Source organism: Poecilia reticulata, linkage group LG1, assembly GCF_000633615.1.
Source record: "Poecilia reticulata strain Guanapo linkage group LG1, Guppy_female_1.0+MT, whole genome shotgun sequence".
Taxonomy (NCBI): Eukaryota; Metazoa; Chordata; class Actinopteri; order Cyprinodontiformes; family Poeciliidae; genus Poecilia; species Poecilia reticulata.
In genome coordinates this window covers 11,833,794-11,851,656 of record NC_024331.1, presented here as the reverse complement: position 1 = coordinate 11,851,656, position 17,863 = coordinate 11,833,794, and the positions used below count along the sequence as shown (strand labels likewise).

Genomic DNA, 17,863 nt, shown 5'->3' with positions numbered 1-17,863 from the left:
TGTCCCGTTGCCATGGTGAATCGCGTGAATCGATGTCTGCGCTGTAAGGGTAACTTTACTCAAGAGTTGAGTTGGCTAGCTATGAGTATCACAGCTAAGTAGGTTCATTCAGAGTATCTACTCGGGGCTTGTTAACTCAGCTTTCTGAAACGGGCTTCCATAGGAAGTTAATTAAGCAACAGTTTTCAGTCAACACATTTTTGTCCCAAAAACCCTGAATTATTTAACACCGTCCAGGTTTTAGCTGTCAAACACTTTATTCGACTTTGTCAAGTGCAAAAGCATGAGAGGTGCTACAACTGCATTGATACAAGGGGAGAAAGAGCAAAGAAATGCTTTTAAATTCATTTTCAAATCACAAAGCTTTTATACAACAGACTGCAAAACGATACACAGTTTAGCTTTGGCACCATGCTCTTGCACACACTACACAATGAGAGGATAAGTGACTGCTGAACTTCCTGTGGTTTCTACTAAACCGTCAAACACTGAATGACTTAAACGTTTTGGCTGTTGTGCATCATTTAGACCAGAAAAATGTAAAACTTTGGAGATTGCAACACCAGTGCTTGACATAAGTGTGTGCCACTGTGCACAAATAATACAGATACTCAAAAAGCAGAAATATATACATCCCAAATAGGCCCAAATATATACACAAAGTATACACAGTGAGAAGGGGTGTCTTTTAATGCTGGATGAAGTAAAAAAAAAAAAATCTGTTGGAAAATCTAAACATTCATGCTCTTTTACAATGAGGCCAACACAATGCAGTACCGCTCCTTCAGTATTTATATAACAAATACCAGTATGGGATTATCTTTTAATAACTGGACCCTTTTGCTTGGATTTGGCTCCAGCTGTGACAGAGGGAGAGAGAGATAGGACGGGTTCCCTGAGTTTTGCCCACTGGACACAGGAAGAGTGCGTGTGTTGATACGACAAAATTATAACAAATCAAAGAGCTGGCGAATGAACAAACAAATGCAAGCTACTGCTTTAACAACACGGTGGAAATACTTAAGGAAATGTCCCTTTAACGTAAATGTACTCATAACCTGACACGTGATTAATTAAATATGGTGTTCAACATTATCTACGTTAAAGAGTAAAGTGCAAGTACAAAAAAAAAACAAAAAACGAATGAATGTATGACTAGATTAAATCAAAAATGCATAAATGATTTAAAAGCTTTGGCAGCGCTTCTGGTTAAGTAATTAAGTACAGTATGAGTGAAGCTTTCCGTTTTTTGGTATAGAAACCGAGCTTATTACTTTATGCCACATCGCATTTAAAATGTCCTACAATTTAAAAAAAAGTGCTTTAAATTCGATTCCATATTAAACACAACAAACAGGAAATATAATCAGAATGGGAGTCAGTATAGCTTTATAATTGGTGAGCTTCTGTCATGTTTAGCTGAAACCGCCCATACTGTATATCCGTCTTTATTTCCATCTATTAGTTCCTTATTCTACGACTTACTATGACTCTTCTTCAGAACTCTGCCTTAGCTTTCTGTCGCTTCTTCTGGTTCTGATCTCCCTTCTCTCACATGAACAGTGATGGTCATATTTATTGAGGAAAAAATGTGTGAAAAGCCTTTGAGTAAATCATCTGGTATTACTGATCTGCTGATGTTTTTTTTGTTTAAATGTATTTTTAAAGTGCTACTTTTGTGGTTAGAGCACACAGGAGAATTTTCTGAGATGTGTGAAAACATCTCATACTTTTTAACGTTTGAAAAACCTGTTTCCACCATTGCCTGTGGTGGCGCCGCAGCTAGAACCGGTGAAGGACGAGATCGCAACTTTCTCCTTCGCAAAATGTAAACAAAAAGGGAGATTTTAGCAGTTGTAGGATTTCTCTCTTTGTTTTTGGCAAAAAAGAGCCATTTCTATTGCTAGCGACAAACTCTCACGTTTGTTTTGGTTGTATTTACCCAGAATGCCCGGCGCTATAATCCACTTCCTGCTTTTGGAGTTCACTTGAACAGAAATGTGACCGAGGTTTTAAGGCACACCAAGGTTTGATCGGACGTTCATACCTCCCCAAACGAACCGGACTTATAAGGCAAGCAAACTAGAGTTTGATTGAAGCGGACCGAGCGGGGCGGGTGCGAAGTCAACATTTCCAAAGTTTCACAAGAGTCCGACAAACTGCTTGTTCTTTATACTAGTCTTTCAGTTTGCTTTAGTACCAAAGATAGTTCTGTTATAAAAAAAAAAAATCACTATTTCTGTGCATATATTTTCCTCACCGAATCCATGCTCTCAAATTAAAGGTTGGGATATTACTCTGCTGTGCTAAAACATTAATGAAGCTGTAAGACTTTTGCACATGTTTACCTCTACATCTGGCCGGCACTGTATCATCAGCACCCTCAAGAAGTGACTGCTGAAATCTCAACAGCGTCACACACGTGCACGCCTCTCCTCGTACCTCATAGGGCCGGTCGCGTAAGGCACATTTCCACCTACTGATATGTAACTACAGTGTTATATACATGTATGTACGATGTGCGTTCCTGTAGGAATCTTTGGTTCCAGGATACATGGCTTGAACCGGCACCCGTGGTGTCCACACTGCTGACATTTAACAAAATACAGATAAACAAAAATATACAGAGAAGTGTGGCTGTACAGTCTGGTGAGCACCTTCCTGTGCTCCTGTCACAACGCCGTGAGACCTCCAGGATCACATGGCAACGGGGAAAGGGTGAAGGGGGTTTCGGAGAACTAAACACAAGTATCTCTTGGTTTCACTGTTTTAATCGGTCAGCTTAGGTAGCATTCAGTGACCTGCACCATGCTTTGAGAGCGAGCCAAGACCCAACTCTTCCGCTTCTGATTACCCTAAATTTTTTCAAACGACTGGCTCAATTGTTCCGCCTTTACGTAACTTTCTCATCTCTTTGCAAAACCCCCCTCGGTTTCTCTTCTCTATCCCAGGGTTTAAAGAGGTGCGTCTGGGGACAAGACCGGCTGTCCTCGTTCTCCTCTCGTCCTTAACCCAACGTTTTCCTCCTGCGTTCTCCTTCTCCTCCAGTTCCCACTCACCCCTTAGGGTTTTGGGGATGACCTGTTAAGTGGGGTGCACCTTGTTTTTCAGCGGCGGGGGTTTCCGTTTCCTCTTCCGTGTGGGGATGGTGGTGGTGTGAGCTGGGTGGTTGAACAGACTCGAGGAGGGGAGGGTCTCTCTGTCCGTCTGCGGGTCTCGGGTAACAATGGGCGTGGGGCCTCGGGCGGTCGGCAGGGAGGGAGTGGGTGCTCGGGGGTATGAGGGAGCGGAGGGTGTTTTGGAGGGCGGGTTGTGGAGAGAGGAAGTGCTCGTTGGGGTGGGGTCGGCGGCGGGTTTATCGGTGACTGATGATTGTGAGATGTGGGGCTGCGCGGAGGCCAGCGTAGATCTGGGCTTTGAAAAGGGAATCGGCGTGGCGACCGGAGTCTTTTTCTCCTTTCTGCCCCTGGTCTGCTTCTCTTTTCCCGTCTTTCGTTCTTTCACGTCCTTGTCGTCCCCCTTCCCTCTCTGCTTGCTCTCCCCTCTCCGGTCATGAGTGTCCTCTCCTCTTTCTCTCCTGCTGCGCCTCCTTTTCCGTTGAGCCCGCTCCAGCCTGCACTCGATGTGGTAAACGTCATCTGTCGCCATGTTGACTCGGTCCAGCTGCTGCAGGAGAGCGTCCAGGATTGGGAGCAGCCTCCTCAGGGAGGCCTCTGTCTCCGCCCTCTCCCTCCAGGTCGTGCCCCCTACCACCACTCCCGGGCCGTGCCCCAGACCCAAACCCAGACCCAGGCCGAGGCCGACCCCAGGCGCCTCCGTCAGGCTGCAGGGGCTCGAGGAGGCTGGACGCCACGAGGCCTCTGAGCCGGCATCGATGCTGTCCGGCGTGGGCGGGGAGTCCGGGCTGTCCAGCGGGGGCAGACACAGGGACTTGCAGTCGCTGGTGGAGGACGAGCGGGACGGGGGGAGCTCCATGCCTTCGAAACGGACTTTGTGACGAAACTGTGAGGGGAAACAAAGAGTCATCAGACTGAATATTTGTGGATCTGGTTTGTGCATTTTTTCCTTATAAAACTCTTGCCAAATACAATCAAACTCAAAAGTTTGGGGTCACCCCAAAAACATTAGTTTTTTCAACAAAAAAAACCCTATCACTTTGTATATAATACTTGATCTCATTGTAAAAACAGCAAAGTGTGGCTTTCTGTCAGAGTATTTGCTACAGTGAATATGACATTTTTCCAGTATTAGTAAATCATTTATAAGGTACTCAGAATGATGAGTTTTCAATAGAATACAGAATTGTGGGTTTAATAAAAAAAGCTTAAATGTTGTCCTCTAAAAGTACTTTAAATTTGATAAATGAGCCTCATCAGAAAGCATTCTAGTTTATCGAATACGACTGTCGACCTTGTATACCTCGCAAATGCACAGTGAGCTGTGGATGGTGTGCTATTTGAAAATCTACTTAATCTGTTTCCTTTTTTGGGGGCAAAAAAATATTTTCTAGATTGTGGTGCTAGATGCGTACTTTCCCAAATCTGTCAATCTGAATGACGTGCTCGAGAAAACACCAACAAATTCTCTGTCTCACGTTGAGGTGAGTCCTGGTCACAAACCGGCCAAGGTTCCATTAACCACGGATGTAAAACAAGAGGCTTACCTCTTTGGTCCTGCTGAGTCCCATCCACATTTTTAGTCGTCTGACAAACAGCTCCACCATCTCGTAGTCTTGGAGATCCACGGCGGGGCGGTACAGCTCTGCTCGGGCGCGCCGGTAGTTCCTCAGCAGCACAGAGACGATCAACCACAGGAAAACCAGCCGGAGGACGGCGAAGGTCGCGTGGAACGTCAGGGAGGAGACGGTGTTCGAGGGACCGGTCATCGTCGAGGCAGGGAGCCACGATAACAGGCCCCTCCCCCCGGCTCCCAACAACGACAGACAGGCGGTGCTCACGCTGCCGTAGCCGTCCAGCACAGAGTGGAAGAGCTGCAGGGGGAGGCAAAACAATCCAAAATAAATGTTACACAAAAGTTAAAAATTGCATCAGAAGATGAGCAAATCATGGGTGGGGACGTGGGGGGTATCTGACCAGGTGTCCTGCGTGGGAATAAGCCAGGAGCAGCAGCAGCAGAGCCGACGCCGCTCCGAGGAGCTCCCAGGCCGAGCGGCGCAGAGCTCTGCCGAACACCGCCCACTCCCGGAGGAAACGCAACTGGTGCGACGCCTGAGTGCCCAACAGGGGAGGGAATACAGGATTCAATAAATATGAACAAAGGGAAAATGCTTCACATGCACTTTAGTTAATTTCCCTCATTAAAGCAACTCCAAGAAGCACCAAATAAACGTTAATAGGACTCAGATTTGATGCCCTCACTGACAGTAAATTGATTACGTTTTGTTTCTGACTAGTTAATGCATCCAGCCTGATTTCTCTTTGCATCTCTGGTAAAAAAAAAAAAAAAAGAAGAAAAATCTCCAAATCTCACCAAGAACTACAGTAACGTTTAGCTGCTGCAATAAAATATGGATTTATTTCCTGAATTATTACACATACGCACAGCGAAAGCCAATAAGTGTTTTATACATATCTTTTTTTAATTTGATTTTCACCCTAAAACTTTTTGCAGCTGAATGTTGTTTTCTCTTCTCTGCCTCTCAGCGTTTCACACAATTACTGATCCTTTTAAACAACCAAGCATCACGAGTGTTCAACATTTCATTTGTTTCTTTTTTTCTGCGTTACCTTCAGCACCAGAATGAACAGCAGCATGGCAGACATGACGGTGTACAGCTGACTCTGCCTGGCCAGCGGGTAGAAGTCGGTGAAGGCGTCGCGGCGTCGCTTCAGGAACAACGTCCACTGCTGCCTGGCCATGACGGAGCGGCTCAGATGGAGCCCGCACACAGAGGCCGCCAGACACAGCTTGCATACGCCCAGCACTCTCCACAACGACAGCAGGTACGTGTAGCCCTCCCTGAGGAGCCCCAGGATCCCTCGCGCCAGGAAGTACAAGATGAGGCAGAGGACGACTAACTGGAAACCGCAGACAAGACGCAGAGGTCAGAGGTCAGAGGAGCGGAGGGAAAAGGTTTCGGTCACGTCTCGCTGCCTGCGTGAGGCGAATTTACCGTGAGAAGAAGCTGAAGGTCCAGGCCTGTGATCGGCCACAGAGTGAGGACACTGAGCTCCAGGCTGGACTGAGCGCGCTCAGAAACTGGGAACTCAAACAGAAACCTGAAAACAGCCAGCAGGTTGGTGTTGGCGTTGTAGAGGGAGAACTCCACGCACACGGCTCGAGTCCTGCAAACACACACATACACACCAACATCAGACTAACGTCTTCAGCACGTTTCACTTACCGTTTTTAAAAAAAAATGTGCTTGTGTAAAAAGCTTTATTACAAAAGAAATGTTCAAAAGGCAGAAGGGTTGAAGTTACGTTTATCACCTTTAATTGTTGCTTTCTCCATTGTGAACATTAGGGACCTAAAACAAAAGCTGTCCCAACTAAATGAAAGACTGAATCCATCTTTATTTTGTAATAAAATCCCAAACAAATGTGTCAGAGCCTTTGGATGTGACATGTCAAAATGTGAAAAGTTTGAAGAAGTACGAATACTTTTGTGAGATGTTTTACATATTTGTGCAGCGGAGGACATATTTCTCAATTTCAAACCAAATCTCCAGATTTTCCTGCAGTCCCGTCGTTACCTGTGGTCGATCCAGTGCAGCTGCTGCAGTTGCTGCAGGGAGGACGAGGCCTCCTGCAGGCTTCTGTTAAAGTGGAGAAGCACATTTCTGCTGTCGGACTCCTCCATCCGAGCCCTTGGAAAGTAAGCGAAAGAACACAGTTAAGATTACTTAGAAAGAAACAAACAAAAAAAAGGATCAAATTTCTTTCATATGCTTGAAAGAAATTGTTGCCATCCAAACCGTATGAAGCCGGTTTGGATGACCACATTGACAACACATTGACAGTGTTGTCAATGTTTTTCTTACCAGTCTGTGTGGATCGCACCAGTGACCGTGTCATTCTCTGCGCCTCTGGTCGGGGATGTGACCAAGAGAGGTGATCGTTCTCTTGGCCTGAAACCACCTGCAGGCGGAGGAAAAATGTGAAATATGAGCAAAACGACAATCTGATCAGCATCTTTAACTTCCATCGGTTCTACAGAATAAGACTTACATGATGAGCTATTGACTGAATAAAAAAAAAAAAAAGACTTCAAAATATCTTTTTCGGTCGCATTTTCATCAATACAGACAAACAGTCAAATAGTTTGAGAAAGAGAGAGAGAGGGATGATTTTACAGAGACACTTCTTGGGATTCTTGGTAGTCATAACACTTAGAGCATATTTATGCTTTTTAAAAGCTGCTTGAATTAATTTACTTACCGTATTTTCCGCACTACAAGGCTCACCGGATTATAAGGCGCACCTTCAATGAATGGCCTATTTTAAAACTTTTTCCATATATAAGGAGCACCGTATTATAAGGCGCATAGAATAGACGCTTCAGTTTGGGTTGCCAATTTGTTCCATACTCTATTATTACACATCCACATTTGTAAAGAAGTGGTCCCCGAGTACTTTATATAGTAGTCTGCCCCAGTCATTGTTTCACTTACGGTGTTGGTGTTGCGATATTGTGCTCAACTGCTTTCTGGGTAACACAGACCAACCGACACGCTGCCGCCGCAGCCTCTGTTTCTCTTCCCCCTATTACTTGTTTCATAATTGGTATGATGTTTTCATGATGTAAATCACTTTGAGCTGCCTTGTTGCTGAAATGTTATACAAATAAACTAGACGTAATAAAATGCTTTATGCCTAACGTTGTGCAGACGTAGCTCACAGGAACTGTAAATAGTCTTAAGAGCAAATAAATAAATCTCTACAAATGAACTACTGTCAGCGAGGAGCTGTGACTCATTGGTGGGTTAAAGATCAAAGTTCACGATGGAGCCAACTCACCCTGTATGTCCCGGGTTTGTCGGAGCCTCGGGGAGCCGAGCAGCAGGCTTCCTGTGTCTCTGAGGAGAGACGACTCATCCAGCAGCCGAGGCAGCAGAGATCCATTAAGCCAGGTCAGGACGTCGTCTCGTCTGAAAGACAAAGAAACTAATTCGTCACCTGCACAAAGGAGACGTACAAAAGAGACACCAGAGTGGGCAGGGAAAAGCAAATTAGCTTTTATTGATGAACCTTGCTCTCTTTTGTTCATTTCAAGCTCACAAAAATGTCTAAAAAAACCCCCAAATGACTTCCCCTCACTTGACAGATCAGCCAAATGGGACTGATAAAAAAATCAACAGCAGGTTACATTTTAAAACCACGACTCCACTGTGTGAGCAGCACCTGCTGATGGTGTGGTACTCTGGAGTGTGTAGGGCTTGCTGCAGCTGAGTCCGCAGTCTCAAGCTGTGCGTCTGTTTAGCCGAGTCGGAGTAGTTCAGAAGCAGGACGACCAGCAGGAAAAACATGTAAACCAGAAAATTCTGCAAGAAAAAAAACAACAGAAACAATCATTTCTGTTAAGTCAACAAAGCAAAGATTTGAATGCCTCCAGCATAAGAGTCTCTGTTTCCCACCGACCTTTAGCATTGTGTGCAGCATGTGGACCTTGCGGGCCTGGTGCCGGGCCTGAGACAGAGCGAAGCCCTGCGGCGGTCTCACCCTGGCGACCCGCTGCACCACTCGCTCCTCCCGTGGGAAGTCCACCAGCACGTCGCTGTCCTCCGGACGCAGCCGGCGCACACACACGGCGAAGTAAATGGCCTCGCACAGCACCTGCGAGCAGAGGGCAGCTGTTAGGCCTGCAAACGTTGGACCTGCACCCGACAAGAGGTGCTGACTCTGATAAACTCAAAAACCACACTTGAGATTTTATCATTTTAAAATAAACACAGACTGGAGCATATTTAGCCAAAGCAAACATCACGTAAGTGCAAGAAACATAAAGAGAAGTAGTTTCAATACAAGTTATCGATGAATGAGTTAATCTAAAGTTGATTGAGCTCATCAACTGACTAACAACTTTCTGCTTTATGCTCTCCGCTTTTCTGTCATCACATCCTGAAGTTGACGCTGCTCCGTCATGAAGCTCAGCTGAATGAGCGCCATTAAGGTGACAAGTTAGGGAGTTTGTCGAGTGTTTATATTCCAAAACAGAACCGCGTAAAGTTTTCTCTTTCCTGTTTTTGGGCATGCTGCCATCTTTATTTCTGTATCAACTGGCTCTGCTTAAAGATGACCAGCTGTGCCCTCTGCTGATTTGCAAAATCACGACAACCTTAAAAGAGTCTAAACAAACATTATCAATCAATTCAAACTAATTTTAATCCAATAAACCCTTAACTGACAATTAATCGTGAGTTAATTTATTGTTTGCATTCCTAATATGAACTGATGAACAAGTAAATCATGATGAAATTAGAAATTAGTCTGGCTGTGGATCATGTACTGCTATCATTAAGGATAAGAGTTTGGGTGTGTTTACCTTAACTGGCTCCAGCAGCAGACAGGAGCACAAGAAACTGGCGAAGCAGGAGATTAACCACATCATGGCCACCTTCTCACTGAACCCGTGGCCCGCCCAAATGGAAACGCAGCTGGCCAGAGCGATGCCTGCCCAGCTGCCCCACAGCGCCGCCCGTCCACACCAGGGAGGGAACCGCCGGGGACGACACACATCGGTCACAACTGGAGCCACAGAAACAGGAATCAATGGTTAAAACACAACAAAAAATCGGAAAAACTACAGCGCCTTGAGAAAATGCTCGTACAACTTGACCTTTTAGAGATTTTCTGGGAGATGATGTAGCTTAGACCCTGCTAATAATAGTATTAACACTTAGAAAATTAGAGCTTTCCCTTGAAAGTTTATATTTGTTTTGACTGGATCTTTTAGAAAAGTAATGAATATGGAGAACGTTACATTTTGCGGTGCTAGACGAAGGTGTGACCTTTAAAGTCCGACTCTGAAGATTACCGAACCAGGTCGATTCAGCCTGGCCTTTAAGAAGTTGCATAATGAGCTGCGGAGAGACTTTCTTGTCTTTTTCAGCAATGTAAAGTTGACCAAACTCATCTGAAAATCTCAGTAACAAGAAAAATACACCTGACTATTAACTGCTTTCTGTTGACATAGAAATCCATTATAATGCTAACAGAAACCAGGATCTTTTCCCTCAGTATTTCTCAAACGTTTTTAAGATAAGATTATAAGTGTATGTAATGATGTCTCACTTTTGCTAACATTAATTCTTCAGATTCTGGTTTAACCAGACCAGCATGTAAATCAATTTGCTATATATTTAGCATTCAGTCAGTGAATCGCCTTGGAAAAATCTTCTTACTTCTTCAACTTTTTCATGTTTTTTCACAACCAAAATTACTTCACTGTTTGTATAAATTCTTGGTGATAAAATATCACAAATTAGTGTATGACTATGACACATTGTTTCCAATTGTTTTTGTTGTTGTTTTTTTTTACAATAGAAATCGAATATATGTTACCGGAAGGTGTGTCTCAACTTTCAGAAACAGTGCAGTAATGTATTGCACAAAATTTTCGTAGTAAACGGCCGGATATAAATAAAATAATTGCCACGATCTGCAGATTTTTCCATTTAATCATCCATCCATCCATTTTCTTACACCCTCAGTGGGGTCGGGAGGGTTGCTGGTGCCCATCTCCAGCTAGCGTACCGGGCGAGAGGCGGGGTTCACCCTGGACAGGTCGCCAGTCTGTCGCAGGGCAACACAGAGACACACAGGACACACAACCATGCACACACACACTCATACCTAGGGGCAATTTGCAGAGGCCAATTAACCTGACAGTCATGTTTTTGGACTGTGGGAGGAAACCGGAGTACCCGGAGAAAACCCACGCATGCACAGGGAGAACATGCAAACTCCAAGCAGAAAGACCGGGGGCGGGAATCGAACCCAGAACCTTCTTGCTGCAAGGTAACAGCTCTACCAACTGCGCCACTGTGCAGCCGAGTCCATTTAATCACTTAAAGCTTTTTTTTAAGACATTAAAAACGCATCAAAAGATGCAAATAAATAATTCAATTCCTTTTTTAAACATAAAAATAAACACATTACTGCCAAAGACACAACAGCATAGCATTCCTTTAGTGTTTGCTTGATCATTTGTAGATTAAATGACTCATTTTTGTGCCTTTTGTATGTCAAAAGGTGCTTAATAGCAGATTTTTATTTATTTTTACCAAATTTGAGCCAGGTGAAGCTAACACTATGCCATTTGAAGAGTTCTGGGTAGATGATATTTACAGACAATTTTTTTAATTTGAAATCCAAATACTGCAAGTATTTCTTGTATAGCTCAGGCTTAATTAACTCTTGAATGTGTTCCCTATACACCGTATAGGGCAGTGGTCCCCAAACAACGCGGCCCGCCTCCACATTTGGTCCAGCACCCTGAACAATACCAGAAAGCATTCAGAGTTTTTTTTATTTACCGTATTTTCTGGACTAGAAGCCGATTATATGTGGATTTTTCTTCAACCACCAGGGAGCTCTTAAAGGAAGTGAATCATTGGAAGTCTGGTTACTTGCGTGCCAACATTGAGGCCACAAACATCAAAATGAGTAAGAAACAGATCAGATGTCTTTGGAAAGTTTCTTTGCAAGGGGGAAAAGGCCCAAAGAAGAGACAGGAGAATGGATTTATCCCGGACCGGTAGGTGAGTTCCACATTACAAGCCCGCTCTGCGTAACATGCGGCAACCGGCTGCTAATGAGGCAATGAAGCTTCAAACTGCTTCGCCACGTAGAGACCAAGCAGGCTGTGGATATAAGCAACACCTCGGGTGTCATTGTCTCTCATCACTCCCTGATGGGACCGTCTCGTTGCAGAGAAACAAGCTCAGGGCTCCGTTAGTCATTATGGTGAGTTAAAATTTTCACGAAAGTAAAATGTTCGTTTTCTGTATATTATTTTGAAGGGATATATAAACGTTACCATAGCGACCAGAGTCAGAGCGTTTGGGCTGTGGTCGAGAGGAGATGAGTAGAGCTTTTGAGTCTGGTTTAGACGGAAAGATTTAAGAATTGTCGGCCGATTCTCCAAACCTCTGTGATCACAGAGCTGATAAAGTCTAACAGGTTCGATTGGTTCGTGTGTCCAAGGCAGGAGCAACACGAACCGATTCCAGTCACGAACATCCCGATTCCAGAGGATAATCCAGTAAAAGCCCCAACATAGCGGGAATTTAGAATAACCAAACACGGATGACAATGTAGAAGCAATAGAGATAGTTTGTGGAGTCATCTTAAGAGATAAAGGATGTAATAAAAAGAAAAGGCGATAGATGAAAGACGACGGAGCAGCCGCTTTATTTGCTGCACTATGATTTGGAGGTGAATGTTTTTTCATAGTTAACATTTTTAACTGAATAAACATAATAATTACCTTTTAGATTTAATAATAAACATTTCCACATATCTCCGATATCCACTGGACTCAGTTGCTCGATATGTCAGCTGTTTGGGATTCCCCTCTGTTCTGACGTCACCGTGCTTTCTGATTGGCTACCTGTCACATTCAACAGGCCGTATTCTCGTTCCCAGTCAGGGAAAACCCCACAGGCTGYGATAAAAGGGCCAAGACAATCCAAATAGGTCATATTCAGTATTTAGTGGGAACACCAACATGCAGAAGCCTTATCCGACTGTTCATCCCTCTCCCCCGGGCGCAACAAAATATCCAAGTCTTGACGGTCCGCGGTAATAAACAGGTTGGGACCACTGATTTAGCACGTGTTACTGTACAGTTACCGTTCGGAAACGACCGTAATCAGTTCTGTTAAATCTAATCTTGGCAACTTTTTCTTTTTCAACCATAATAAATGTGATATTCAATTGACCTGTTATGACTCAGATTTTGGGTGTCCGCCCCCCTCTGCTGCATCGTTGTGGAAAACCGGCAGATATCTGAGGCTTAGATGTGTACGTTTACTGGTTTAAAAAAGACAAAAAAAAAACTTTGGGGTTGAGGCTTATAGTCCGGTGTGGCTCATAGTTCGGAAAATACGGACTATAATCCTTCCTGGATTTTTTCTGTGAAGAACCCAGAGAGTTATTTGATTGTGCTTTCTGGAAAACAATATATTTTTGCATTTAGGCACTCCTGCAATCGTCACACTTTTTCTGTTACAAACTGACTCCGGCCCCCCACCAGAGACGGGAAAAGTTATGTGGCCCTCACAAGAAAAAGTTTGTGGACCACTGGTATAGGGGAAAAAGTTAGGACAATTACAAGGACTTCTGACCAACAGGGGGCCCTCAATTTTGTTTTATAGAAATTTAATAAAATTGTATAAATACATGTAAAATTGTACATATATATATATAAAATCTGTTGGTCAACAGGGATGTGTTCCTCCGACCAGGTTTTAACTGGTACCTTGGACTCTCTTTCTGGTGACTGTCTGCCCCCTTTTTGATCCACCGTCTCCAGGGCTTTGGTGCTCGATTCATTTTCAGTCACCACTGAAGAGTCCTGCTGTTCGATACTTTCAGCAGACTTCTTGAGCTCCTCAGGTGCATACAGAGCTGGCTTGTCTGATGGATTTTTTATTAACACAGCAACCTGACTGCAGAAAGTGTCAGTGGGCTTTTTAACTGTCACTGGTTGCCATAGTTACTCTCCATAAACTTGTTGTTTTGACTTTGGGTAGCATGTTGTCAGCGTAGCTAGCCTAGGCACTGTTCAAAACTGAATGATAAAATAAGTTATGCTACACAGGGGTGGGGGGAAAAGTTAGGACAATTCCAAGGGCCCCTGACCAACAAAAGGCCCCCCACAATTTCTTTTCACAGAAATTAAATAAAATGGGACCCTGTCAATTACAAAATTAATTATATTGTGTTTTCTAAAATTGTTTTTATCAGTAAAAATTAAATGTTATCACTTCCAGACCAAAAAGCACACATCCATATTTGCACTGATCTGCATGAAATGGTTCGTTCCTGCTTGGAGTGCTTGAGAGTGACCTTTTCAGCGGCAGTCAGTACAAGACAAGAACGAGTGTGGCGGTTATTTTGCTACTAAAAGAATTTAGAAAATCATGTTTTCCAAAAAATTGAGAGGTAAGAGAGAAAAAGACAAGAGTGTCAATTTGTAACCCAGTTTTTCTCCGAGAGAGGTGAGTAGACTGTGAGATTATCAACCACTGAGCATAGTTACAAACTATGCTACAAACTACTGTTTGCCTCCATTTCACTAGCAATTAATGAATTAAGGAAATAAATTACCAACATATTCATATATTTAACTTGTCCCTTGTACCTTTTACCACTTAACAACAGGCGAGTCAGTCAGCAGCAGCTCTAACCCACGTCCCTTCTGACCCGTCCTCTCCTAAGTGAAATTGAAGCTGCAGTATGTAACTATTTAAAAAAATATTTTTTTACATATTTGTTAAAACTGTCATGTTGTGACAGTATGGTATGAGAGATAATCTGTGAAAAATCTATTTCCTCTGCCTTCTCCCTGTGCTAGAAACAACCAATCAGAGGCAGGAGGCAGGTTTTAGCGCTGTCAAAAACAATCTTATGCGGCTGCTCATCCTCCCTCCCCTCGCTCTGTGCTATGCTGCAACTAGCATAGTCTTTTGTAAATGTTCAGTCTGGTTAGCATAGTTACCAATGAGCGCAGATAAACTATTTTCCATGTTGTTTTTCCGCATTAGCACATTTAGTCTGGATTGCTTTATGTGTACTTTGCATGTTGCCTTTGACTGTTGCTGGTGGGGAGAGACATTTCGGTAACAGAAAAAATTAAGCAACCTACTTGCATACTATATGTGGACTGTTGTATGTAAAATTCATGAGCAGTAAATATTGTCCTAGAATCAGTAATGGACCAAAGAAAGAAAGTTGCAAGCCTTTGAAATTGTGACGCTTTTTGTGGGTCAAATAGACTCAAAAAATTGTAACAGCAGCTGCACGGGGGGGAGAGGGGAAGAAGGCAATCTAATTTTTATCATGGGGCCCAAGATTCCTGGCGGTGGCCCTGATCACGATTAATTGTTTCAGCTCTGAAATACTTGTAATTTTCCAGAGATAAAGTGGGGTTAGAATTACACACACTTTGTGAAACAGACCTGTGTTTGAGGTGAAAGCTGCTTTCGGTGGATCCCTCCTGATGGATTCTAGATTAAGAGGTTCACCGAGTTTCTGAAGGAGAATCACTTCTGTCTTGTCCCCAAAAATACTTGACCTAAAGTAGAAGTCATAGATTTAACTCAAACACCAGCAAATTGTTCTTGTTCGCCAAAATGTTACCAAATAAGAGAAGAATAACATACAGATCGGCCATCTCGCTCTCGTCTGCCTGAGGAAAGAAGTTTTGCCCGTCTTCCAGGATGTGTTTGATCAGATCCTCATCTGTAATAGGAAGCAGCACAAGGTCAATGCCGTGACCTCTGAAGTGTCTGATCTGACATTACGCCCTTCAAGCTGCGGCTACCTGATGAGGTGAAATGTTTGGTGTGTTGCGGATCGGATCCTTCATCCTCCTCGGGGTTAAGGGTCATGTCGTCCCCCAGGTACCTGCTCCCTTTCACCCTCTTCAACCTGGGCATCCCCGCCCCGTGTCCGGCCCCTCCCATCACCGATTCTTCACTCATCAGCTCCGGCCAGTCCCGGTCATCCGTGTCCTCCTCTGGCATGTCCCAGGTGTCCTCACTAAGAAGAGCAGCAGAAGACGATTAGAGAGCAACACCGAGGCCACATGAAACCACAAATATCGCCACCACATCATTTAGAAAATATTGCACACACGTGATCGGTTTCAGAAAAGCCTTCATCCACATGAAGCCGCACAAATGTTTAAACATGCCAAACCCATATATTTGCACATTATTTGTCACAGACCATAATGTGGATGACTCCAAATCTCTGTTTTCCCATCAATACACACAAACACAAAGCTTTCTCAAATCTCCCCGTTGGTCTGAATTTTTATAAATAGTACAGTGACATTAAACAGTTTTTGTGTGGATCAAAGGCCAAAATGCATAAGAGTTTATTAGTTTCCAGAACTATTCAGATATATGAGGGACTAGGCCTGAGTTTCTCTGAAACACAGAGCATCTCTTCGATGAAAAGTGTTGATCAAACAGCCTTGAGAAAGTTGAGTGGTGACTGTAAGAAAAGGTTTTGTTCATCTCATATTAAATGGATATTATAAAAATATTTTCACCAGTACAGTCAATTTTTTCTAAGAAAGCAGTCTTCTTTCTTTCCTTTCATTTTCTTTAAAGTTTGCTTTTTCGTGACCTCTCTGAGCAACACAGTCTTAAAACAGGCAGCGAAGATTAGTTCACCTCTTGATAGACGGAGACGGCAGATCCACGTTTGTTGCCTCTGAGTTGGTCTGAGGAACAGAGACGTACAGACAGACTAACGCACCGATAAAACAGTTTTCTATTCGATAAACTTCTGAGCTTCGGAGTAAACCTCACCTCTCCGTTGAAAAAGAGGAAAGAACTTCCTCCCATAGAGTCTTCCAGGAGGTCGTCGATTTCAACCGACTCCTGATCCACTTGTGACGACACCTGCTCCACGGTCACAGACTGGAGACACACGCAAACACGTCAACTCTGAGCTTTCTGTGTCGAAGCAGGGAACAGGAACGCGGTTAGCGGTGCGGCACCTTGCTGCGGCTCATTCTGAACACAGTGAAGACCAGCAGGTAGAGGGGGTAGACGGTCAGACAGGCCACCACACCGGCTGCCAGTGTCTCTCCGCTCAGCGAGGAATGCTGGGAGACCGCCCTCTGGCTGCGGGACGAAATGAAATCAACGGGTGTAAACGCGTTTCCACATCAGCCCCTTGAACTTTTCATACTTACAGCCTCAAACTTTTTTTTTTTTACAGAAATCATAGAAAACAATATATGGTTTTATACAAATAAAAGTCTGGAAAGTTTCGCCACAAATTTGCATCAAGGCCTCCTGAGTTTTGAATGTCACTTTTCTGAAACATGTATCATCTGGCAAGCTGTCATGTCTGCTGTGCTCCTTGGTCTTTATGATGCTGCTTGTTCACTAATATTCTATAACAAACATCCGAGGTCGTTGATGAAAACATGGATTTGCAATGAAATTAAGTTAGTCACACACCGTTATAATCTGCTGAAGTGACTTCTGAATTTTAACTAATTGCACTGGATTTCATTTAGGGGTGTCGGTATAATAGAGTTTTCAGATTTTGATTTGTTTTCTTCCACTTAATTATTTTGTCTATTGATATATTTCACAACATCCCAGTAAAATGAACTGAAGTTTGTGGCTGTAGCATAAAAGGTGAAAACGTTTGCTGCACAATTTTAACAGGATGGAAATCTCACACACCTGTACCTTTTGTCCACTACGATACTGTACCACAGGGTGTTTGCCAGCAGGATGATTTGCAGCAGCACAGCACAGCATGTGGCTCTCTGCAGGCGGGTGAAGGGGCTGCGGGGGGGCCTCTCCCACAGAGACAGCCAAAGGTGACTCTCGCACAGCGCCCTCTGCAGCTCGGACCTCAGGAGTCGAGGCAGGCGACGAAGCGCAGCCTCCTCTGGGAGAACAGGAACAAATACGTTCACGTGAGCACACCGACGACGCCAAGCAGCGTTTTTAGATGTCCGGTACTCACCCGTGGCCTCCACTTCGATCTCCACTCGTCCACCGGTTCTCTCATTGTCGACTGACAGCCACTCCTCAACCAGGAAGTAGTAGCTGCTTTCAATCTGCAGGTCTTTGACCAACACGTACTGCGGCCTCCACGCCGGAGACAGGCCTGCGGGGGCAGCAGTGAGTAACGTTTACAAC

The 17,863-nt window shown here is 44.0% G+C and overlaps 1 protein-coding gene across 1 annotated transcript in view; it reads right to left on the bottom strand.

The window, feature by feature from the left end:
• Nucleotides 1–234: 234 nt before the first annotated feature.
• pkd1a (polycystic kidney disease 1a) overlaps nt 235–17,863 on the bottom strand; it is a 75,758-nt gene continuing 58,129 nt past the window's right edge. The window contains exons 37-55 of the mRNA XM_008410790.2: nt 17,688–17,831; nt 17,399–17,609; nt 16,699–16,825; nt 16,508–16,618; nt 16,370–16,419; nt 15,511–15,728; nt 15,350–15,428; nt 15,146–15,261; nt 9,505–9,707; nt 8,601–8,795; nt 8,364–8,503; nt 7,980–8,110; nt 7,004–7,100; nt 6,716–6,829; nt 6,134–6,305; nt 5,748–6,038; nt 5,094–5,228; nt 4,664–4,990; nt 235–4,002 (exon numbers count right to left, since the gene is read on the bottom strand). Coding sequence (XP_008409012.1) covers nt 3,085–4,002; nt 4,664–4,990; nt 5,094–5,228; nt 5,748–6,038; nt 6,134–6,305; nt 6,716–6,829; nt 7,004–7,100; nt 7,980–8,110; nt 8,364–8,503; nt 8,601–8,795; nt 9,505–9,707; nt 15,146–15,261; nt 15,350–15,428; nt 15,511–15,728; nt 16,370–16,419; nt 16,508–16,618; nt 16,699–16,825; nt 17,399–17,609; nt 17,688–17,831 — 3,779 coding nt within the window. The 3' untranslated portion in view covers nt 235–3,084. The remainder of the gene's footprint in view (nt 4,003–4,663; nt 4,991–5,093; nt 5,229–5,747; nt 6,039–6,133; nt 6,306–6,715; nt 6,830–7,003; nt 7,101–7,979; nt 8,111–8,363; nt 8,504–8,600; nt 8,796–9,504; nt 9,708–15,145; nt 15,262–15,349; nt 15,429–15,510; nt 15,729–16,369; nt 16,420–16,507; nt 16,619–16,698; nt 16,826–17,398; nt 17,610–17,687; nt 17,832–17,863) is intronic.